The following is a 24013-nucleotide window of genomic DNA, read 5'->3' as shown; positions in this document are numbered from 1 at the left end:
CCCCCGCCCCCTGTGTCCCTCTGGGATCCTTAGGGGTGCTTTAAAGCGCTTCCAAAAAAAAAAAAAAAAAAAAAAAAGATTTTTTTTCTCATGTTGTTAAGTGCATTTTGAATGTTTTCACTTTTTTTTTTTTTTACAACGTCACTCTTTCAGATATTTTGTTGAACTATTGTCTGACAAAAAAAAAATAAAGTATTGCACAACTGTGGCATAGTAGGAAAAAGGACAAATGGTTTTTCCCATTTTTAACAGATACCTTCTGAAAAGCTTGAGATGTTTGAGTGAATTATAAGCCAAGGGGGGGCTTGATGGTGAACGGCACAAAAAAATAAACTGTAACTAACTACCTTTATTGACTTGGATTTTTAGATGAAAATTAGGATCAGATTTTTACTAAGGCATTCGAACACAAATATTATCATCACACATTTTTTATCTTTATTTTCATCAAACCATGTGTTTTTCATACAATCACAATAAAACAGACAAAAGCACTACAGTAGCTCCGAGTATACATATTTTTTGTGCGTGAGAATCAGAAAATTTGTGTTTACCATTGAGGAAATTGCGCTGGTTCTCCAGAATCTGGCTGACCTGGTGGACCCAGGCCTGACTGACCCCGGGGCTGGAGGAGTGGAGGGTGAACCTTTCCAGGTTACCGCTGGATGACCTGGAGATCAACGTAAACTTACAGGGGTCATCTGAATTTTCCTCCAGACCCAAGCAGCTCACCTGCAAAGAAAAGAAAAATCCAGTCCGGTTAGGTTACCCAGGTTATCTATATATATCTATATATCTATATATCTATATATATATATACACACTTAAAAAAAATAAATAAAAAAACAAATAACTTTCTGTGGCTCTGTGATTTTACTGAGCTGAACTCACCTTGATGCTATTTTTGAAGAGGTAGCCTGGCGTAGAGAAGCCCTTCTTTTTGTCCAGAGGCTCACTGAATATAACTATCTGCTCAAACAGAAACACTCGCCTCTCTTTCATTCTGGACAGGAGGCCTCCATCTTGGTCTGAGACCATGAAGGTGTCCTGCAGGAGCAGTCTGCCCTGAGCTACAATTTTACCCTAAGAAAAAAGGAAGGAAAAAAAGCACCAGAATCATAAAAAAGTGTCAAGTAAAGCAGAACTACACTTAGGAAGAAACAACAGCTTCATCTGAAACGCCGCCAACACTTCTTATTAAAATAAATGGTCTCACACTGACACCTGGTGGCAATGGACTTACTTCAAGTAATTTATAATGGGCCACGGATTTACTGTAATATATTGGCAAACTTTTACATTATTGATTACTATAGAGAAACTGTGAGCTAATAAGTAGCAAACTTACGTCGAAACCCTGAAGGCGTCCAACATTCATCATGTCATTGCAGCGTTTTGGGACCACACACATCACTTCTACAGCTTTCTAAAACAGGAGGAATGCACACTTTTAAGACAAAGCGCTTGCACAAGAGTCAAGAAGAAATGTAGTTGATTACAGAAATGTTGGCATGATGGGAGATCAGTTTCTGGCTTTGTACTGAGCGCTGTACCTCCAGCTCTGTCGTATCCGCTCCTGCTTTTTTGGAAACTTTGAGAAGATCCTGTTGGGGTGAAGAAACATACAGATCAATGCCATTTGTGCTGTTTAATTATGCACCGATAACATAAGGAGGTTTTTGCAGTACCTTCAGGAGTAGCTGGTACTTCATAATCCGTTGAACTGGTTTGATTAGCAGGTCTGTGATCTGTAATCTGTGACCCAATCGCTGCTTAAGGTCCTGGGCAAAGATATAAATATGTCACATTCATGGACCAGACATCAACTAGACGACATGGGTAAAGAGCTACAGGCAGAAAGTTCACAAAATGTTTTACCTCAAAGTAAGTGTCGATATATTCTGACACAATGTGCTCAGATTTAGGCTTGTTCTGACAGTACACGATGTACATGTGCAGCCTCCGCTCCTGGAATCAAGAAAAGAGCAAAATAAAATGTTATTTTATGTAAAAAAACAAATAAAAAAAAAACATTTATCAAATAATGTTCATGGAAGACAGAAGCTTGTTTCTTTTAACCTGTTTGACAAATAAAGGAGCTAGCCGTTCAGGATCCTCCAAGCACTTTTCAAGCTCTCCCAGGAAAAAACTGTGGATATATAAAGAGATAAAACAAAACTATTGATTTTACACAACAAGATGCATCATATTGACAATCCTTTTTGTGTTTTTCTTTTCGTTTTGTTGTGTAAGCCGTCCTGCTGTAGCATGCAGGGTGGGTTAACCGGAAAAAGGCCGTGCACGTACTCTTTGTGCCAGTCGTAGATCTGATGGATGTTTCCAAAGACCATCTTATCTTTCCCCCTCATGTCATCCGGAACTCCTTCCTCTTTCATCCTGCTCATGTAGCCCTGTGGATAGGAAAGCAAACACGTCTGCAAAACCAACAAGAAACGTTGATCGATTACCTGACTGTAGATTTTTGTGTGGTTTTACCTCCACTACAGAGCCCAGGTCTCTGACATAGTCTCTCTCAGTCTCCACCAACTCCAGAAGCACATAGCTGAGCAGGAGAAAAGCGAAAATGTTACCGTTTCAAAAAAAATTCAAGTATGAACGCCAATAATGCTCCGGGACTCTGCGATGTAGTTGTTCCTCTCAAAAGTTTTACATTTTCTCACCATACAGCCACTAAATTCAGTGTATATTTTCAGAGTTTTATACGTAAATCTGGAGACCCATCGTTTGTTACTGGATTATCCAGCATTTAGTCTCATTTATCTCTCTGTCAGCTGTGACAGAGAGATCCCTTTACCTGCTACCAAACACATAATTTCCCATGTAGGCAAAAGGTCTAGTTTTGGCCTCGTTTGATGAGAATACCTTGTCTGTCATCTCTTACATGACTGGAATCCAAATGTAAATAAACTAGTTATTTTTTGCTCCTTTGGCATTTGTTATTTTTGCTCTTTCTTGTCATTATTCTGTAAAAAACAGAACTGGAATGCTTTTATGAGCGTTTCCCACTCTAGCTGTGGATCCCGGGGTAAGACCATTTGTTCACTAATGTTCTCTGACAAACCTCTCAAGCTTTCACATATCAGCTACATTTATACTGAGATTAAACAATATACAGGTGGATTCTTACTTGCAAATTGGAGAGAACTGGTTGCATTGGAATTTATTTAAAAATGTCAAAGTAAGGGGTTAAGAATACAATGTCAAGCTATATTTATGTACTACTCGTGTTGCGTATTATATTAATTTAAAAGGCCACTGCATTAACATGTATGTTAATGTAGTGGTTCAAATATGACAAAATGAAAAAAATTGAGGAAGCTATGAGTATCTCTACAAGCCACTGATTAGCCTCATGCAAATGAGGTCAAATTCCACCCTAAGCGTTCATGGGGAAAAAAAAAAAAAAGCTTGTAACTCACTGTCTCCTTTTGAGGAAGTTGGTTTTTCGCTCGTCCATCTCGTCGATGGGCGAGGAGGAGGAGAGCAGAGAGTTATCGGAGGGGTTGAGAGAGGGTGAGCTGCTGTCGCCTTGCTCCACTGACAGAGAACTGGGACGGTCCTCCAGGGACTGCGCAAGAACAGAAAAGACAAATTGAAGATACAAAATGAGTGAGAAAAAAAAAAGACACGTACAACAAGTTTTAACTTGTTTTCCATCAACATGAAAGATTTGCTGGATGTAGGACAGTGGCCACGAGTGTCTTAGGGACTAGTGCCCATTGGTTGGAACAGAGGACAGCTGGCACAGTTAGTCAGAGTTTTGACAGATGACAAGTAGGCTTGGATGTCATTCTGCATCACTGACACCAGGAAAAAAAAAAGTGTGTTCTTTCGTGCACATCTATCAGAATTGTTTTGTGTACATGTGTGCCAGATTTACAAGTACTAGTGGGTGTTGTTGACAACTTTGGACTCACCATCTTGCTTTTCACCAGCTCCTCGATGGCACTGACCAACTCTGCGGCACTCGGTGTCTCCGAACTGCTGGGACGAGCAGACAGCCGAGATGCAGACTGAAAGGCAGAGCGGGTAGAAGGAATAAAGTAAACGGCTCAAGGCGAATACATAGGTCGCGATCGGTACGTCTAAAATGCCGCTTTGCATCTAGAAGGCATCTAGAAACTGGGAAACGTTTGGGCTGGCTGCTCACATGTGAAAACCGAACTCTTTTTTTTTTTAAATAAGAAGTGAATGCTTCTTGAAATCATAAAACACATTTGCAGTCTTATAATTGTGCATGCATATGTTCATTCTAGATGATCATCACTGCGAACGCTGATCAGGCTCACCATTCTGGTGTTTGGACCTCGATATTCCACATGTCCACAAAAAGAACTGCTTGCGTGTGGTTTTATCCTAATGACATGATTACTTAAAGGCCAACCGGGAGTCAATCACAGGGTGGTCTCATGGAAAAAGGGATCATTACGTGGGTATAGGTCAGGGCAATTTTAAGGAGCAGAGTGCTTATAATTAAGTGCACGTGCAGTGACTGGTCAGACAACTCATTTATAGCGAGCAATGTTGCTTAATACTCCATTAGACAGTTTGCCTCTGCAACAGAGCTTAGAGAAAAATGAGAAAGGGGATGATTAAAGCAGAAAGGATCATTTGGGCATAACTATTAACTCTCAGTAATACCTTGCTTCTGCAGACACAAGTAAATGGAGTATTGTCAATTAACAACAACAACAACATTACATTCCAAAGGAGAGAAGCATAGAGAGAGAAAAGAAAAAAAACAGGAGCTAAATAATGAAAAAAAGACTATTAAGTGCAATTACATGGAAAGATGTGGAAACTGGGACAGGAGAGAGGCTGAACAGAAATCAACATAATGCTGAAGGAGCAAACATGCAGCCATTAGGAAAATAAGAGCAAAAAGAGAAAAAAAAATATTAGTGCAAATTTAAGGTTTTAGGTGGTGCAGAATTTTGTTAGTTCTGAGTTGATGGAAAGTGAGACAGTTCTACAAAATTCTCCCAACATGAGTTTAAAATATGATTATATAGATCATCTTTTTCAGAAGAAACTGGCCATTTTTGGAGTAATATCCCTTACTATAACTCTATACAGTGCTGTGAAAATGTATTTGTCCCTTTCCCTATCCATCTATCCATCTACTTTGGGCAAGAGGGGGGTATGCTCTGAACAGATTGCCATGTTGCAATACACAGAGACACAGGGAAATAACAACATACACACACCAATACCTAAGAGCAATTTAAAGAGACCAATTAACCTTTTTTGGTGGAGTACCTGGAGAGAACCCATGTGTGAATGGGGAGAACACGTAAAGAGGCTGTCCAAAAAATCTGCTTGTTTGCAATAATCTACTAGGGCACACTTATTTGTTCGCATTGAATCAAGTAGCTCTGGATAGAATTTGAAACATTAAATGTAACCAATAAAGCAAAAGCTGAACAACTTTGTAAGGAAACAAAATACTTTTTTACATCACCACACTTTGGCACATATCTTTAACAGCTGCCTTCCTACTTAACAAGAAACACTGGCATTTATGAGGCATCTGTATGATAACATGAAACAATAAACAGAAGACTAAGGGAACTGAAGTGCAAACACAGAAAGAAATATTCCTTTTATTTGTTATAATGTCCTACAACAAATGATAAATTAACAGAGAAAGAGATAAGCAAAATAATCCACCTTATCATCTTGGGAGTCAGGCTGCAGTAAGCTATGCTGCTGGATTGCCATAGGGGGCGGTAGAGGGACAGCGTCGGCCCCCTCCTCTCCTTCCTCCTCGCCACAGCTCTGCATACCTGATGAGGAAGACTTGGAAAGGGTGCCACTGCTCAGCCCTTCGTTGCGCATCCGCTGGAGAAAGAGATTGAACAAATGGGAGACTTCGTACTCTGCCAGGTCTACTGACAGTTTCACAGCATCTGTTCTTACCTCCTCCAGGGTCTCATCTTGTGGCGTGGCGGCGCTGTCGTCAGAGTCTTTCTGCGAGCCAGGTATCGCGTCCATGTTCTTTCTCGTGCCGTCGCGATTTTTCTTGTGCTTGTGGGCGAGTTTCTTCACGTGTCCGTCAGCTTTCCCGGAGCTCAGCCTTCGCACCGGGCTGGTAAGCCACTTTCTCAAGGTGTTCCCCGGACGTTTGGGGCCAGGGGAGCTATGGGGTCCGAGAGTGTGGCTGGACCCAGGCTGCAAGGCGTCGTTGCTGGATACAGACAATGTGTCTAAATGTAAGGGAGAGGTAGGTAGGGGGTAAGAGAAGAGATTATTAATTCAACTGGCGACAACACAAGCAATGCGAAGAGCAACCAACGCTAAATCATCTAAAACGGTCAAACATCTGTTATTGTTTTGCAACCAGTAAATGCATCATTTTAAGAGCTTCGAGGTCATATTGACAACAACACAATCTGGCAATGCAACAAGAAGTTGGGTGGAAGTATTTTGTCAAGACATGTCTGCTTCAATCAAGTTGTGTGACATTTAGAGAGAGCAAAACAACAGGCGAGTGACAGGAGGGCTGAGCAGAGTACGTTGCCTCATAACAGTTTTTTTCTTTCCCCCCAACTTTCACTTTGTGATGAAATATTTTGGACATGGACATTTTGGTAGGTTTTTTTTTGGAAATCTCAGAGTAAAAGATCATTCTACATTCTTTGAGGGATACAGATCAAGAGTACAGTTTTGGCAATGTTAGCCTTGCTATTATTGCTAATTGCTAATATACTAAAGCTGGGTCAGAAGGTAATCTTTAGAATTTTACTCCTTAAAACCCTGCTGAATGACGACTGCTTTCTGACACAGGACAGGTGAAAGTTTTCCAAAAAAGCGCAGACTTTAAATGAGCCACAAAATGGCGAACTGCATGTCTGCAATGAGCCCAGAAAAGTCAAAGACGTGAAATCAAAATATTACCAAATTTCAATTTTTGTCTGTTATTTTAGAGGCAATACATTCAATTCAGTTTAAAAATCCGGAAGTTTAGGTATTTCATTGAAAAGTTAAGGAGAAAATAGAAGAAAGGTCAACACAAGACTGAGATTACTGGCGCGAATTTGTGTGCTTATTGTTCAGTAGGCAGGCGAGCCACCTCCACACAGTGATGACGCTCCTTGGGGAATCTGTAGGAGGAAAAAATCTTCATCGAAGAGAAACGCAACGAGGAAATGAAACAGGATAAAGAGAGGCTTCAGGCTTTGAATGAGTAAAGTTATATTCTTCTGTGTATTTTATTCACCTATAATCTTTTCCTTTAGTTTTTCAGGAGATCATCCTATTTCATTCATGTTGAAAATCATTTGTTAGAAGCTTCATAAAAAAAAAAAAAAGTATGAATGTTACTGGAAACCACCCAAAAATCGGATTATAGATTGCAGCCTTTGGCATCGCCATCACTTAGCCGTTTCATGGATGCAGATGCAGCTGTTAAACATTAATTCAAGTGACTCACTTGAGCAACACTTATGAATGGCAGGTGTGTGTGTGTGTGTGTGTGTGTGTGTGTGTGTGTGTGTGTGTGTGTGTGTGGAGACTCTGCCTGTTCTCACACAGCCTGAGAAAATGCGACTGTGCTACATGTAAACGTGCGTGCCAGCGGTTGAGCCTCTGGAAGACTTTTACTGCTCTCCGTTTATAGGAAGCATGTGTTCACGCTTACCATGCGAGCGAAGAAAACAATGTAATTCCCAGAAACGCTGACACTTCGGGCATTGTGAAGAAACCATTAAAGTCGTGTCCACTGACGTGATTAGCGTGACTGAATAAAATCGCTGCCTTTGGACAATGTGAGCGTCCGATTTAAGATTATATGATGGATTCGTCATGACGGAGCACAATAAAATGTCAATTTGTACCTTATTTCGATTCAATAATTATTTTTCCACAGAAACACATAAACACGTATTTCAGTCCTCCTCTCCTCTTGACTCTAGCAATCTATTTCAGGACAACAATAAAGTGAAGGAGATATGTTTGGCTTGCTTGAAAGAAAACCGACGCAAAATTATGTTATTAGATTTTAGAGTTGATGTGATGTATGCCTGCCTACAACCACAGAGTGTTTCCAATACCCACATACTCTGTAGTTATTCCTTTGTGATCAGGAACATGAAATTAGTCAAAACAAAAAAGTATTTTTTAACTTGCTATTCAGTCCCAGGATTATGTCTTCAGTTACCAGTTTGGAAAGTTTTATTCGGCCACCCGTACTTGTGATTTCCAAACTGCTTCATCAAACCAGATTATTATTTATAGCATCTCCAATCTGCTATTAACAACTGATCACTGCTCTGTTCTGTTAGCATGTGTGGCAGGCTGATGAATGAACTCAAAAATAAAACCTAAATCCTCCAATAGATTGTGCAGATAAGTTGCCCTTAATTGAACTCTGGACTGCTGTGATGAAACAGCCTAGACCGTTGCAATTTTACCATCTTTAATGCTCTTTATGGAGAAGTGAAACACTGTCATATGACTAATCAAACCAATGGGGATGTATTCTGATGTCTGAAAGGGAAGGGGGAGTGTGGTTTCCAATCATGAGAAAGTTCTCAAGCCACCAGGAGTGAAAAGCATGAGCAGAAAAACTTTTTAGAAGAATTAATTTTGAACCTCTAATAATGTTGCATTTTTGTAAAATAACGTTGGCTTAGAAAGCTAAACAAACATACCAAACTGCACAGTTACAATTTTTTATGCATGTCCAAAGAAGGCATGATCTGGTATGAGAATGTGTTATGGCTCAATATTCTTAAAATACCACAGTTTCACAGTTTTTGCAAAAAAAAAAAAAAAAGGAAAATGACATTTCTAATATGCTGCAATTTGTTTTAAATTTAAAACTTAAAACCCTATTTAGAAAACCCAGCTATGCAAAGCAAAAGAAAACTTGTGCTTTTCAAGAGTACAAGCCAGGGGAAGTATGCATCAGTCAGGCCTCTCATGTATAGCTAACAGACCGTGTTTCCTGCAGACATGCTGCGCTCACACGGGAACATGTAGCCACAGTTAACAAGTAAATTTAACATGTGTTACTGTGCAACGAAAGGTTTAGAAAGCATAGAATTGCAGGAAGGGAGTGCTGCACCAATAACTGTCTTTAAATTCTAGATATTGTGATCATAAAAAAAATAACAATCAGACGACTTTTACCCGGCTCTAAGTGTGGTTCTGTTCACTTTAAAGAGTAAAACAGCGTAGAAATCAATAACTTGCACCGCATGTTGCATGTTTAAAATGCTCAAGTCCCAACTAAACGAGCACTTATTGGTTGTGATGAGTTAGCAGGGTCCTCTAAGAAAGATGCAAATGGGTACAACATGGAGTCAGCAGCCTTGACACATTTCTCTTTGGAGAGTCATAACTCTTCAGACACATGAAGATGGTCGAATGGGAGCCCTTTCCCCCTGCATGGACTCTCTTTCACTCTGGAGAAACCTCAAGGACAACTAGTCCTGACCTTATGTGCGGGAACCCCCTCCTCACCTCGCAGTCCAAATCTCACAATTCCAGCACGTCCAGCTGTGTTCAAGACGGCCAACAGATGTAATATCTGAGACAAATCCTAGGTCTGTCCACAATTCTCCTACCAGTGATACATGCTCAGACAATCTTTCCTGGAAAGCCCTAAGGAGCTCTTGCGGGATGTGCAAACGGCCTTACATGACTCTCCTAAAGACGAAGGTAGTCAGAGGCCCAGATCAATGTTGCAATGTTATTTCAGCTGCTTGTCTCACAGTAATCCTCTAGCTTCACGTTTTTGCTATCTGAGATTGGAAAATGCATGTGTGTCCTCCAGATTCACCTCAAATCCTACGCCCTTCCAATATCCTGAACAAACAAACAACGCGCCTGCATCAACTAGCATTTCATTCAGCTTCAGAGTTCTGGTGACGAAAAACATGTATTCCTTTCAGGTGTCTTGGAGAGAGAGGGATGCATCTAAAAGTCGCAGGATACAGTAGATTCTGGAGGGACAGGAGTTGAGCTCCCCTGCTTTACAAAATGTCCTAAAATGCTTTTTAATCTTCTAATATCCTCCTGTTTTCATTAGGGAAGAGCCGTCCTTGTCTACTTTGCTTCCTGTTTAATTCATCAGCAAACTCATTTGAGCATTAAACTGCTGATGCGACTGGGACAGCTTTAGCTGCAGGACTATCGATGCATATCTGCACTGAGCAGAAACACGGTGAACAATGCAAACCTATCAAATGTGCATACACAAGCAACAGCACGTCCCATGCAACCCAAATTATCAGCAGATATCAAACTTCATAAAAACTATCCTCAAGTCTGTCTACCACTTAAAACCTATTTTTTTGAAGACATATTGGAAATGCACTAAACTGTGTTCATGTAATGTCCAACACAACACTGTGCATAATTGTGAAGTGGAGGGAAAACATTATGAGGTTTGCAAAATGTTATAAACATTTCAATCCTCCTTGATCTAATTACCTCCTAATAAAGCGTGGAGCACTAAGTTGCTTTCAGAAGTTACCTAATTACTAAATAAAGTTAACCTGTGAATAATTTAATCTCGTCATAAACAGCTAATCCGTCAAGGCTCCACAGGTTTGTCAGAGAACAATGGCGATCATACAGCATCAAGAAACATGCCAGACAGGTCAAGAATAAAGTCGACTACCTATCGCAGGATTAGGTACATAAACAATGTCATCACCCCAAACTGAAGCAACCAAGACACCCATGACAATTCTGGAAGACCAGATCCACAGCTAAGAGTCTGAATTTTTCAACGGCATAGCTATTTTTTGTTACCTCAACAAAACTGACCTTCACTGGCGAAGAAGAGAAGAAAAGTAATGCTAAGAGAAAGACAGAAGAAGTCATGTCTGCACTTTGCCAAGAGTCATTGAAGAAAAACATGTAGAAGAAGGTGCTGTGGTCAGATTAGACCAAAAAATTAAATGTTTTGGCCAACATGCAGAATGAATTGTGTGGTGGAAAACTTAAAAAAAATAAATAAAAATAAATAAAATAAAATAAAAAATCCCTCCACTTAAAACACGGCAGTGGCAGCAACCTACTTGCTTTTCTTCAGAAGTTTTGTGATGGCCTAAAGCAAATAATATTCGAGAAAGCTCAAAATAAGTTTGCGACCAAAATCTGAACAAGTTCACTGAACAAGTGGCAGCGCAGGCCACCGCAAAGAACTTTGCAGGTTTACAAGGTTTGCACTAAGAATACGAGTGGGGCTGCATGTGGGGGTCGAACATACAACTGCAGTGATTAAAAAGGTCTGTGCAGCAACACGGAAGCATGCCTGGGATTCCAGAGGTCTCTCCAGGAGAGCGTTTTTTGGGTGGTCTTATCTTCCGCAGGAGAATTGATGCAAAAACACACGGCTGGAAGATGTGGTTAAGGACCTGCCTTCGGGGGAAGAGGTACAACGTGTGGGAAAGCGCTGGGAGACTTGACATGCTTATCTGTAAACACATGGAGAAGGCTTTAGAGGGCTTCCCACGGCAGTATTCATGGAGCACAGAATCAATCAGAACTGGATTTTGTTTAGCTTTCATTGTATACATCTGACATCTGCGGAGCACTTGAGAAAAAACTACATCCTAAAAGCCTCGTTCTCTTTTTGCTCTTATATTTTTCTTTCTTGCTGGGGTTTACAGTAAGATCCACAGCCCATCTGTGCAGAGCCTGTGTGTGTGTGTGTGTGTGAGCCCACACACACGCGCGCGCAAACACACAGTAACATAATCTAGTGATAGAGATTGCAGCAGATTTAAAGCCGCATCACATAATAATGCATCGTCTAAATTAATTTCAGCGCCACAATGCCACCTGATCCAGAGATGAACTTTAAAATGACTGAATAAGAAAGATGCACGAGAAGCATAACACAAAAAAACTAGCTGTTTCACACACATTAAAGCTTCCTTTCCCACACGTAGAACTTTTGAGATGAAAGGATACATTTTTGCAGCCTGGCTCATATTTTTCTTTCAACAAGAACAGCTTATCATTTATTAGACTCGGCTTCTATTGTGACAAACAACCCCGTTTTTAAATGCCACGATTACGTACTCCAAATGAATACGAATGAAAGCTTCGATGAGAGAGACTGACATTTACACGTGTCCTCCTAGAAAATAACGTTTCTTCCCTCATGTGTCACGCATGATGGAAGCACCTACCCAGATCCAGCAGCCAGAACTTGCAGCTGTCTGAGGGGTCTTCCCCTGATAAATCCATTGAGAAAAACGGGCTCAAAGACACCAAGGACTCGATCCCACGGGCCATGTTCGCTTAGTATATAAGCCTCTTGACTCCCGACTTATTCTGTTAAAGCATTTCCACACGTATGAGAGTTTTTACGAGGAAGAAGAAGGAAAAAAAAATAATCAGCCTAACCTAATCCGAACTGCTTTGGAAAAGGTCTTGTAATTAAATAAATGCTGCCGATATTCCACAGAGAGAAAGTGAGAAGTCCAGTGTGAGGCGAAAAGAGAAGTCAAATGCTGCATTATAGTGTAGGATGTTATCCTCTCCCTTTCTTTGTATCTTCTTTTCCTCCCTCCCTCCCTAGCGAGTGGGCTGCTGTGAGGATATCTCCTGTTCCAAAGGGACGTCTGGAAACATGCAGCTCATCTACCGTATTACCCTTTGTAGAAGCGCCCACATGAGCCGTGTGGGCGGGTGCATATTTTACAGGCATTAGGATGCATACAAGTTGTGCAGTATGCTTGGAATAAATATAGACCCTGTTATGAAATCCATCTGAAGTGAACAGGAAAAAAAAGGGTTAATCAGCAAATATGGAGGTGAGACACACAAAGATGCCTCAGTGAAGCTAAATGGGAGCCATAGGCAGCTTCATGGCTACCAACAGTGAGGATATAATTAATATGTGTATGATTGTCAGCAAGTATATAAAAAAAAAAAAAATAGAAAGAACACTAACTGCTCTGAAGACTGATGCCTCTGTGTGGGCGCTTCACTAGTTTGTAAAAAAAAAAAAAAAGTTAACAGACAGAGAGGATGAAAACGGAAAGATTCCTGGACAACAGTCTGATTTCCTGAACAGTCACTTTCTCAAGACTTGGGAAAAAAAAAGAAGAAAAAACTTAATTACTGATCATTAAAAAAGAAAGAAGATGAGAAAATAGCAAAGATGTTTTCCTCATTTTTTTTGTCCACCTCCTACACAGAGGCATTTTTTTTTTTTTTACTAGAACAACCCCTGCAGGGAGAGCCTCCTTTTCATTACTTTCTCCGGTCACATGAAAAACAACACAAACTGAATGTGAGGGTGCAGTCAAGGAATCAAAAACACGACAGGACAAAGGAACCTAACAGCCGGAGTCGAAAGTGTTCAATAAGTGTTTGGGAAATTCGTCCCTATTTTCTACTGGACTCTTGTAGTAAATCATTCAGCTAACTCCAAACTCCGGGCAAGTTGTCATTTAAATACAAATGCAGACTTTTCTTCTACCAAGTACAAGGAGGCTGCATGCCAAATATTTCTATGCTTTATCTCCATAGAAACAAGCAGCCCAGCTCTCACCCACTCTTCCAGATTCCAAAAACCAAAGTGCACATTTAGAAGATAAGACAGCAACCATCTTACATTTTGGTCTCTTTTGTTGTTGTCATCGTTGTTTAATTTAATCAGTCTTCAGGCAAATGATTTCAAGAGTTCAGTTGACAGGTAAAAGACTAGTATACGTAACTAGAAGTACAAGCAAGTATGCTATTGTAGAAGCTGGAGATAATACTATCAATTTTGTGCAAAACGTTTACTGAGTAAAGATGTCTCAAAGTTAGCCATTTTCAGAATCAACAAGGTGCTTAAAATACAATCTGAGAACTCAGATATAGGAGAAAATATATAATAGGGAATATATATATTCAATATCGGATTTTTTTTCCCCCTCAGGCAAGACTTAGCAGATCGCACGAAGGCAGAATTACAACAAAATTGCTCTGCTTTATCCTCTTACAGTTTCTACCTTTGTCAAGACGCATGCTAAAGTTAAAAAATGTCCACAGCCTTTGGAAAATCTGAGCTTTAAGGTTCTTAAGAAAATACACAAGGCCACTACTGTTTTAGTAATGCTAACTGTGCTAATCGCTAATATATGACGATGAAGTCAACTCAATGTCTACTAGATGATTTTTACAAAACGTTGCTTACAGCGAAAGAAAGCTCGCCACGGGAAGGCTTTTTTTTTTTTTTTTTAAACTGTTCTTAAATAACCTCACAGCTAGTAAGACATCAGAATTGATACCGGCAGTCAAAACTTTACACAAAACTGAAATTAACCACAAAAAAAATTGATTGGTTCAGCTCAACTGGAGACCATTCCTCAAGAGTCCGAAACCAACACCTACATGACCAAAAGAAGAACATTCCGCACAACGCCATGAAATGGATCAGACGGGGCTTTCTAGTCTCTCAGCGAATCGCAGGATTGCAAGAAAGCAGATGGCACCGGATGATATCATTGCACTGACCCACAAAAAGCTGAAACTGAGCTGTCCCTGAGGACAAAGAAGCAGCACGAGGGAATGAAGCAGTGGTTAGACTCTTATGCTGGGAAAAAAAAATGCATAAAAGCGCTTTTAGCACCACAACAAACATGCTAACAGCTTCTCATAATGACTAATGGAGTTTCTGACATCACATCCTCTGTCATTTCGCCACATGCTGTTTCATGTTTAAGCCAAGAAGAGGGCTTCCAAATGTAATGATAAGGTAGGTAGCTGCTGGGAGGAAGTGAGAGGAAGTCATGAAATTTTCTTAAAGATAATTATTAGAGCTGCGCTTCAAATATGATCTTCACTGTTGCATAGCAACACTTGGAAATACATGTTTGTGTTTCCCGAAGCAGTTACTGAATAAGAAACTCAGGCTGTGCAGGTCAACTGTGATATGTTTGCAAATAAAGAAGGAATCCTGTTAGGTGTCGCATGTTCATGTGTGTAACTGTGGCACTTGAATAGAAGTTTTGAGCTTGGCTATCACATTGAGGAAAAAAAAAAAAAAAAAGATATTTACTTTGTCAGATATATTTCAGTGTGATCAAATATTTTTTCAATCCACTTGAGCTTTAAGAAGTGAGGAAAACACTCTGATCCTACCTTTGTGGTTGAATAGCCCCTCCATTTCCATGGAGGACCGGGAGTGTGCAATGCAGAGGATGGAGCAGGGAACGATTCCCTCCTGAGCAGGGGAGCGGTCCGTGGTCCTGACCAAGCACCAGTCTGGTTTGTCATGAAGTCGCTCCAGAACCTCCACGGTCTGGCCTCGGCGTACGGTAAGCTCCCCATTGCTGCTGCCGTTACTGGCCACAAAGTCGTGGATCACCACCGTCAGTTCGCAGCCACCAGAGAGCTGTGATGGAAGTAGCAAATGATGTCTGATTAATATTTCAGATGCAGAGAAATGGGGCTGGTGAGAGGAATCTGTTGATTTGTAGCTTAATTGTCCTTGACCTGTTTTGTTGCTCCCTGAAAGCACCGTACATTGGTACAGCCAGGTCGTGCTAATACCAACACTCTTCAGAGTGGACACTCGGAATATTCACTGTAGTATCATTATGATGTTTAAGATGGAATCAGAGAAAACAGAGGTGTAAGCAGCGATTTTATTGGAAATTGTATTTTCTATGAAATGTTGAGACATTTTTACGGGTCATTCAGGCTGCGTGAGAGCGAGACATTCAGCAGATAACAGCAAGGCTGGACTAGCTACAGAAAAGTGGCTCTGTTTTATCTTTTTCGTGCTTTCAGCCTAAGTACTTATGGAACAAGTCGTATTTGGGATCTTTTTTCATCCATTTAAAAAGCCAACAGATTACAATTTTCCTAAAGAATAAACGCAGGGTTGTGACTTGAGCTGCGCTAATCTTACTAATCTTTGATATGAAATCAAAAGGTTTAAAATGCCGACTCTGTGCATGGTCTTGTCTCGTTTTTAAAAGAAACCCTGTCTTATGTTGACTGCTCTCAGCAGCAAAGCTAGGAAGCCTATTGTGAATGCAGAAGTCTTTAAAATCAGAACCAGCAGGTCTGAGTTTTACAAAACACAGATTGAAAATCTGCCACAAAATTCTGATCAATGCATTTGTAAAACATTTTTTATTTGTTGACTGTTAACATGGCTGCATAACATGCGTGGAAATATTTAGGATCAAAATAGTAAACATGAGTGAATTATAACACTAGGGTAGCCTAATGTTGTTTTAGTCAACGTTTCATCTTACAAAATATTATACAAATTCAGACCCAACATAAATTTGAGGGTTTTTTTGTGTCATATTTAAGCATCTTTTTAGTACAAATGTAATGTACTGAATCTGTAATCAATAAATCTGCTGTGACAATTATTTTACTAATATGTAGACTAATATGGTGCTATACATATATCAATATGTATAGCAAAAGTGAGAGCAACAAAGTGAAAAAATTACACGCAGTAATGACGACAGACCTAATTTAGCTAAACAGAAAAAAAAAACACACTATCACACAATCTGACTTTAAATTAGGCTGTTTGTTGCTTTTAACGCTTTGATGTAAAATGACAGGTAGAGAAAATGTCATTATATGAAAAATAAATCTTCATATGACAATGCAGAAAAAAAGGACGATAGTTATTAGAGGTTACTATCAATGTTAGTATTATTTAAACAAATTCAATTAAAGAAGTGCATACACTATAGTCATGAGCTCCATTGCCAAATCATCCATGAAGGAAAAAGTCCATATTTACAACATACCCTCTGATAGTGTGGCAGAGCCAGAGAGCTGAGGAGCTGAGAGACAGGATTAGAGATCTTCTCTTCCAGTTTGTCAATTGTCTTCCACTCCCTCATCATGAAAGATGGTCAGAAAAGCAAAACAAGTTCTGGAGCGCTGACTGATTTTCAGCAGGGATCTCTAAAATGTTCCTCAATCACACTCAGAAGATGGTTACTCGACAAGGAGCTGTCACCCAAAGTAAGGTCCCGCTCATTTTCTGAAATGTTGGTTTGGAAGCTACGTGGAATATGTTTGAAGCTCTGGTCAAAGTTGAAAAATGATCCACAAGCTCTTCTTTGAAGTCCTCACTTTTAGACTACCGACGCTTAGATGATTTCCTCAGGAAGATCTTCTCTCGGCAGCAGAGCAATTTAATCCATCCTTCCTCTAACAAATGCTTCCAAAAAAATAAAAATAAAATTGACCTGGCTAAGGCCCCCACTTCATCACTAGCAAAAACAGACTCCAGAAAAGCAGAGAGGAAGAAAACTGCCCAAATTTTAGAGAGACGTCTGTGATCGATTAATGTGACGGGATAATGCCGTGCTCTCCTGTCTGGCAAGAAGACGAGCATCCTCTGTGAAAAGAGAGTGGGAGGCTGAAGCTGCTGACACACAAGTCAGTCACTTCAACAGAAAAACACACCGGAACAGGAGCGCGCGCGCACACACACACACTCCCCACCGCCCGCTACCCCACGCCAGAAGCACAAGCATGCCACTGTCACTGCCTCCTGAAAGAAATGTCTCATCTGAGTACCCGCAGAAAGACGGGGCACACAGAGACGCATTCAAAAAGTGGGAATGGGACGCCCATTCAAATGTGCACGTGTTCCTCTGTGTTCTTGGATCTTTATGCAAGTGAGCATGCTCCGAACTGAGGGGACAATTCTTAATTAATTAGCTTCTTTGATGATTTTGACGGGAGCGGGCAGATGCACAAGCAGACATGGACTTGTTCACCTCCCATCTAAAACAGTCCTGTGTTGCATAAAGCAGCTGCACAAGTCGAGATTAGCGCTACTCTAGCAGAAGCTGTGAAAGCTGAACATTATAATTTTCTTATTCTCCTGATTGCCGGTGAAAGCCCGGTGAGGGCCGATCTGGGGTAAATCCAAGTCAAGTGTGAAAATAATGACCCGATCCACTCCTCGGATTTATAATTAATACAACACGAAGGCAGAGGAAGGATTTTATTTCTTTATTTTTATATCCGACTGTGCTGGGTGTTAGCTTTACAATTGATCATACTGAGCGTAGGAGGATAAGCCTTCTGTGGTGTGATTGCCACATATAACCAAAGCTGATCGTTACTGTTCCCAGAGAGCAAGGATTTTCTCTCTCTACCACACACACACACACACACACACACACACACACACACACACACACACACACACACACACACACTGTATTATAGCTCTGTCAGATGGGCCGTTTCTTTCACTCAACACAATCAAACACTTTCACAGGAAGTGATTTCCAGACAGTTGCAGTTTCTGACGGAAATGTGTGACGGTACTCATCCTGACCAATCACAGAACGGCTACTTATTGACAAACAGAAATAGCTTTGTGTCTTGTGACACAGGTAGATACTTAAAACTGTATAAGCAATGCCCAGTTTAGGTGCTACCTGGCAGATATAAAGTTGAAGAATTGTGTGTGTGAGTGTGTCCAACCTTGTCACTGTCCAGTGTGTTCTGGGATGTCCGGGAGGCGATAGAGATGGTATCTGGTTGGCTGCTAGCATCTCCCTGGCTGTCTAGATCCTCTCCATCCCTTCAGAAAGACAAAAACATTGAATGGTATTCATAACATTGAATCTCGCTTTGATACAGCGCAAAAGTATTCACGTCGCCTGAAAGCTTTGCATTTTATCACATCTTTGCCACAAACTTCATTGTGTTTATTGGTACTTCCTGTCGTAGACCAACAGTTAGTGCATTATTGTCAAGTAGAGGAACATAGTTGATCATTTTCGAACCTTGTCATAAGTGAAAAATCCCAAATGTGTGTCAGATGTTTTTATTCGGCTGTACTGAGTCAATAATGTGTAAAACTACCTTTGCACTGCAATTTGACCAGACAGTTTGTGCACCTTCTTCAAAATTGGTGCCAATTCTATGTTTTGCTTAATCACACAAAATCGTCAAAAATGAAGTTGGTGGCTGTAACATGACAAAATAAGTACAAGTGTACGGATTTTCAATGGCAGCTTTTACTTTCTACACCTGCTGTGTTTTGTAATCCTGAGCATATAACTATTTTATATCTGGCCATATGTCTTTCAAGCCTGGTCAGTATTATCTTTGCTTACCGCCTGCCTTTGTGTTTAGCAGTAGTGGCTTTAGGGATGTGAATGGGCTCCTTCAGAGCTCCACGCAGGAGGACAGTTCTCTCCTGGATTACTTCCCTGATGTGCTTGATCCAGTCCTGCTTGTTCTCTATACTTGATGCCTGCAGGAAAGAAAAAAATAAATAAATAAAAATCACATGAACGGTTCAGACAAAGCATATGAAAAACTCTTGAGTACTTTGAAAAAGGCAGAACATCAGATTTTGTTCCTCAACGAAGGAACGAGAGCAGGTAGATGTTTTTCACAGAGTGTAGATGTTGACTCATGGCATTGTGTAAGCATGTAGAGAGCGCAGAATGACGTCTGTTGTCAAAATTATTGTTCCATCTGATCCCACGATCTGTTTGATCTTATTTAATCTTGAGTCACTATTCCATAATCAATAGAGTCCTTTTCTATTTCACTAAGCAAACAGCTACAGTGCTTGCTGTAGTGGTGTGTTATATAAGACGCTGTTTAAATTGGTGTTTTATACTTTGTGTTGAGTTAGCTGCAGCTACAGTACTGCACAAAAGCTTTGGAGTGCCACCTACTGCCATGCAGGCCAACCTCGGGGCTCCTATTAAGAGAGGAAAAATTCCAAAACTTAACCCTTTTTAAAACCTTTTGACTCGTTATATCCTCTCTTATGCCCGGATTCAGAAAATGCTGTGGGCAAACACACAGAGATAACAGCGTCACAATAATCAGCATTTATTCAAGACAGATGCATACTATCACCAGAAAAGCACATCACAAAACATCAGAAACCTCAGTGCACAAACAACACATGAATTTACCTGAGAGGGAAAAAGACAAAAGATGGAAACGACAAACAAAAAGCAAAGACGTCTTTGAAGAAATTGCAAAGAGCAAAATCTGATTTGTTACTCCTGTGTACAAACCTTTATAGTAAAGGCGTATTCTTGTCTTTAATTTATTCAAATAAGGCGTATCTTTGCTCATACAACCAGGAGCTGTCTCGGACCGTCTTTAAGTTAGAAACTCTCTGCAATTTGTTTTCAAGATCAAACACCAGTTGTCACCTTTATCTAAACAAAGTGGAAGCAGAGCTTCTCCTCTACTGGCCTGAACTCCTGCTGTTTTATGGCTTTTCACAGATCAGTGTGAAAGCTGGAACTTCTCCTGGTTGCTTCCCACACAGACAAAGGGCAGTTCAAAAAGATCTTAACAAACCATCTGCTGTAACTACAGGTAAGACAAAGGTCAATAGGGCAGAATAAGTTATTAATCTCAAATTATAATTAGGCTATTTCAATCAAGCCATGTTAAGTTTTAAAACTAGCATATTTTAAATTTATTTTCTTAACACTCCCTAACCTCCTTCTACGCACACGACAATCAGAAGTGCAATTTCATATAAAATCTTTCAGACTACACCTTCAACTTTGAGTGATGTAACGAAGGAAATTGCAGAACACTACTCTGTCATACCTTGAGGACAATCTTGTTGTCTGAGGTTGGCGTCCTGCCCAGCCACAAGGCAAACTTACAAGGATCCCCCTCCACATGTTCTGTCACTCCAAGCTCTGATGTCTGTAGAAAAAAAAAGAAAAAGCACAACAGGAATTACACAACAAGAGAACAAGTCTTGTTGACTTACACAGCACATGTCCTAAGGATTTACACTAGCAAATTAAGGGTCTTCTTACAAAGAGCTTGCTCTTGTAGAGGTATTTACTGCGGCCGTTCGAGTCTTTCACTTCCTTGCTGAAGACCAGGGACATCTCAAAGAGAAACAGATGTCTGTCACGGCCTTTCCGGATGAGAGTCTTGGGATCCCACACCTGGAAGGACTCCTGGAGAATCAGCTCCCCCTGGGAGTCTATGTTCCCGTCAAACCCTGAGAAACCAGAAGATGGAACTGAGCCAGTGATCTATTGAGCTGTGCTAGTATTTGGACACAGCATGCGGTACTCTACAAACTTTTTCACGTCTTGTTGCGATACATCTGCAAACATCAAAGTGTTTTATGGGGATTTTATGTGACAGATTAAGACATGGGACACTTACGAGGAAATTTTGGGGCTAAGGGCTAAAATTTTAATAAATACAAGTTTGTTTTTCTTTGTTTATTTTCCACTTCACTACTTTGCGTCGGTCTATCATAAAATCCTAAAAAACACATTAAAGATTGTGGCTATAACATGAAGAAATAGGACAAAGGTTACAAGGTAACATTCAGTTGAATGACATTGGTGTTAGATTAAAAAAATAATAATCTCAAGGCAGAATAATCACCAGATGCAATAGATCAGAATGGGAATCTTTTTTTTGGTTTTGTTTTCTGAATAAAACTGTAACAGTGTAGTGGAAGTGCATGTGCGTATGTGTGCGTGTGTGTGATGTCTGGTTCTACATGCCTTCCAGCATAGAGAGGTGCATGGCATCATTGGCTTTCTTTGGAACACTGAGCATCACTTCCAGGCCATCCTTGATTTCACCTTTCCCCTCTTCACAGCATGTCAACAACTCCTTCAGTGGAAGAACATCCATATGTACATGTTTCAGAAACCATGCTACGAAATCCAAAATAATTTGAAGCGTGAATCTGTTTCCACTCCTTTTTTCTAGGTCTAACATTTCCACTTCCAAACATAAAAAAAATTGCAGGTGACTAATCATGTCGCCGAAATTCATTTGAAACTTGCTCTACCTTTAGAAGTAATTGGTATTTTGTGATTCGTTGAACGGGCTTGATGAGGTAAGAAGAGATGGAGTTAGCAAGGCGATGTCTTTGTTGAATTTCCTGTGGATCAAAATAGAAACATGTCTTAAACTAAGCAAGATATATATATATATATTTTTTTTATTTCATGGTTTAAAGCAAGTAAGTCAGAATTTCTGACAATTTAAAGATTTACTTACATCAAAGTAGGGTCCAGCATGTTCCAGGATGAGCTGAGTGGAGTCAGGTTTGTTCTTGCAGTAGTTCACATACATCTGGAATTTGTCAGCCTGAGTAGGAGATTTCATAAATGTGTTATAATCAAGATACGAACCCTAATTTTAAAACTAAACACCTGTTAAAACAGCAATTTCTCCCTCAAATATTCTATAATTTGAGGGAGAAATTGAAATTGAGAGAGCAATTACCGACCTAACCAAAGTAATATGACCACAGTTTTATTTTAAAAAATGTGTTCAAATTTAAAATTTATAGTGTTGTAAAATCATTATCATAACTACTTGAAATAAAAACACAGCAAACACAGATGCTCACTTACCCAGGTCACAAAACAATGGCCGACATCCTCTGGAAGCTGCTCATACTTCTCCAGCTCCTTCAAGAAGATACTGTTTGGAGAGGAAAAAATATTCAGACATAGATTATTAATCACCTTGCCTCTGTGAAATACCTGTCCACCTGAAATGCAAATACTATTTCTACACATTGTCGCAGATTGCTGCTAAACTGACTTGTGATGAAATTCGTAGAGGTCCTGCATGTTCCCAAAGATGATGTGTTCCTTGTTGACGATGCCAGGAGGAATCTCCTCGACACCACTGGTCATTTCCCACAGGTAAGTCTGCACAAATGCAACCATATGAAAACAGTTGCTTACATAAATTTAATCAATTTAATTACTGAAACGTTAATGAACACATGTACAATTTAAGAGTGACAAATCAAGACAATAGGATTAATTAGAAAAAGCATCTGAGGCAATACTCACATCCATACATTCACGTAGGTCTCTGACATATGCTTTCTCTGTTTGGATCAGCTCAGCCATTATAAATCTGGAAGAGCGAAAAGGACTCAATATGATAGTAAAATTTGTCAAATATACATAAAAAATTTTTTTTTAAGTTTGCTGCAGGTAAAACTAAATAACAAATGGAAGGAAATGAAACAAACCAGAATAACACAAATCATTTTTAGTTAATTGTAATCTTTGAATGTGCAATGTGAACGTAACATGCAGCCAAACGCTGCACATTTTGCTTAACATGTATTTCAAAAAACATAAACAATTAGTTATTTGATTGTTACATTATGATGACCTGCTTTACATTTCAAAGCAGCTATTTCACTCTGCTGTTTTGAATCCATGGTTAAGAGCATGGAAATATCAATAAATTACTTTATTGATATTATTTATTTTTCATAGTTTTTTTTGGTCATGTCTTTAAGCGTTTTGTGTTTTTAATCTCAAATACAATATTGGTTTCTGGATTTAGCATGGCTACTGGATTACACTCCCTGCCTGTAATTTTATTCAGACATTATGTTTTTTTAACTCCAGCTGAGAGCAGTACAATGTTGATTTCCCATATTTTTTGCATACAGCTGGCATATAAATAACATACTTGCACCTGAGGGGAAAATCTGCCATTATTAGATCGAAGCAATATCCTTGATGCACTTTTGGGACGTTATTGTAAAGTGTGTAATTGGCGATGGTAGAAAGCAGGCTTCTTGGTGGACGGATTCCTCTGAAGGTCCCATTAATCATTTACAAATGCCTTGGAAATTAAATGCAACATGAATATGATTTGAGAAATATTTACAAATCACTGATTAATCTGTGTTTCCACTCACTGAAAGCTCATATGAACATTTCCGTGTTAATTCTGAAGTCTTTAGGGCAGTGGTCCCCAACCCTTTTATTACCGCACGGACCGGTCACAACTGAACTTTTGCTGCGGCCCGGGGGCGGGAGTAGGGTTGCAGAGGTCGCGCTAGACTTTTTTGTTTTTCGTCATTTTGACCGACAGGATTTTTTAAAAAAATCGTTACTTTTACCCGTCAAATTATAATCACGTTAATATCGGTTATTTAGCCGCACTTTTATGCGGTTTAGTTAATATTCACCCAGTTGAACGTGAATCCAGATCCCATCACACATTAAGCAGATAAATGCATCTAACG

General features: G+C 39.9%; 1 protein-coding gene and 1 long non-coding RNA gene across 9 annotated transcripts in view; one reads left to right on the top strand and one right to left on the bottom strand.

Moving 5' to 3' along the window:
• Positions 1–24013, bottom strand: part of triob (trio Rho guanine nucleotide exchange factor b) — a 112179-nt gene that overhangs the window by 9502 nt on the left and 78664 nt on the right. For all 7 annotated transcript variants that reach the window (XM_015035609.1, XM_015035599.1, XM_015035626.1 and 4 more), the window contains 24 exons: positions 22815–22881; positions 22558–22667; positions 22365–22434; positions 22006–22095; positions 21794–21886; positions 21501–21612; positions 20790–20980; positions 20572–20673; positions 19098–19237; positions 18460–18559; positions 15118–15370; positions 5941–6227; positions 5692–5862; positions 3939–4034; positions 3441–3589; positions 2497–2563; positions 2308–2411; positions 2080–2149; positions 1879–1968; positions 1689–1781; positions 1554–1604; positions 1349–1426; positions 892–1083; positions 555–732 (listed from right to left, as the gene is read on the bottom strand). In XM_015035609.1, the coding sequence (XP_014891095.1) occupies positions 555–732; positions 892–1083; positions 1349–1426; positions 1554–1604; positions 1689–1781; positions 1879–1968; positions 2080–2149; positions 2308–2411; positions 2497–2563; positions 3441–3589; positions 3939–4034; positions 5692–5862; positions 5941–6227; positions 15118–15370; positions 18460–18559; positions 19098–19237; positions 20572–20673; positions 20790–20980; positions 21501–21612; positions 21794–21886; positions 22006–22095; positions 22365–22434; positions 22558–22667; positions 22815–22881 (2954 nt within the window). The remainder of the gene's footprint in view (positions 1–554; positions 733–891; positions 1084–1348; positions 1427–1553; positions 1605–1688; positions 1782–1878; positions 1969–2079; positions 2150–2307; positions 2412–2496; positions 2564–3440; positions 3590–3938; positions 4035–5691; positions 5863–5940; positions 6228–15117; positions 15371–18459; positions 18560–19097; positions 19238–20571; positions 20674–20789; positions 20981–21500; positions 21613–21793; positions 21887–22005; positions 22096–22364; positions 22435–22557; positions 22668–22814; positions 22882–24013) is intronic.
• Positions 6234–7860, top strand: LOC106949433 (uncharacterized). Of its 2 annotated transcripts, XR_001425379.1 has the most exons (3): positions 6234–6611; positions 7078–7495; positions 7534–7860. It is a non-coding gene; the product is annotated as an uncharacterized LOC106949433 (long non-coding RNA). The 2 variants fall into 2 exon arrangements; XR_001425377.1 differs by having other exon boundaries at positions 6234–7495.

This window comes from Poecilia latipinna, unplaced genomic scaffold, assembly GCF_001443285.1.
Source record: "Poecilia latipinna isolate Pla-1442-1.1 unplaced genomic scaffold, P_latipinna-1.0 Scaffold21, whole genome shotgun sequence".
Taxonomy (NCBI): Eukaryota; Metazoa; Chordata; class Actinopteri; order Cyprinodontiformes; family Poeciliidae; genus Poecilia; species Poecilia latipinna.
Note: the sequence above shows the minus strand (reverse complement) of the source record. Positions and strands in the feature narration are given on the sequence as shown.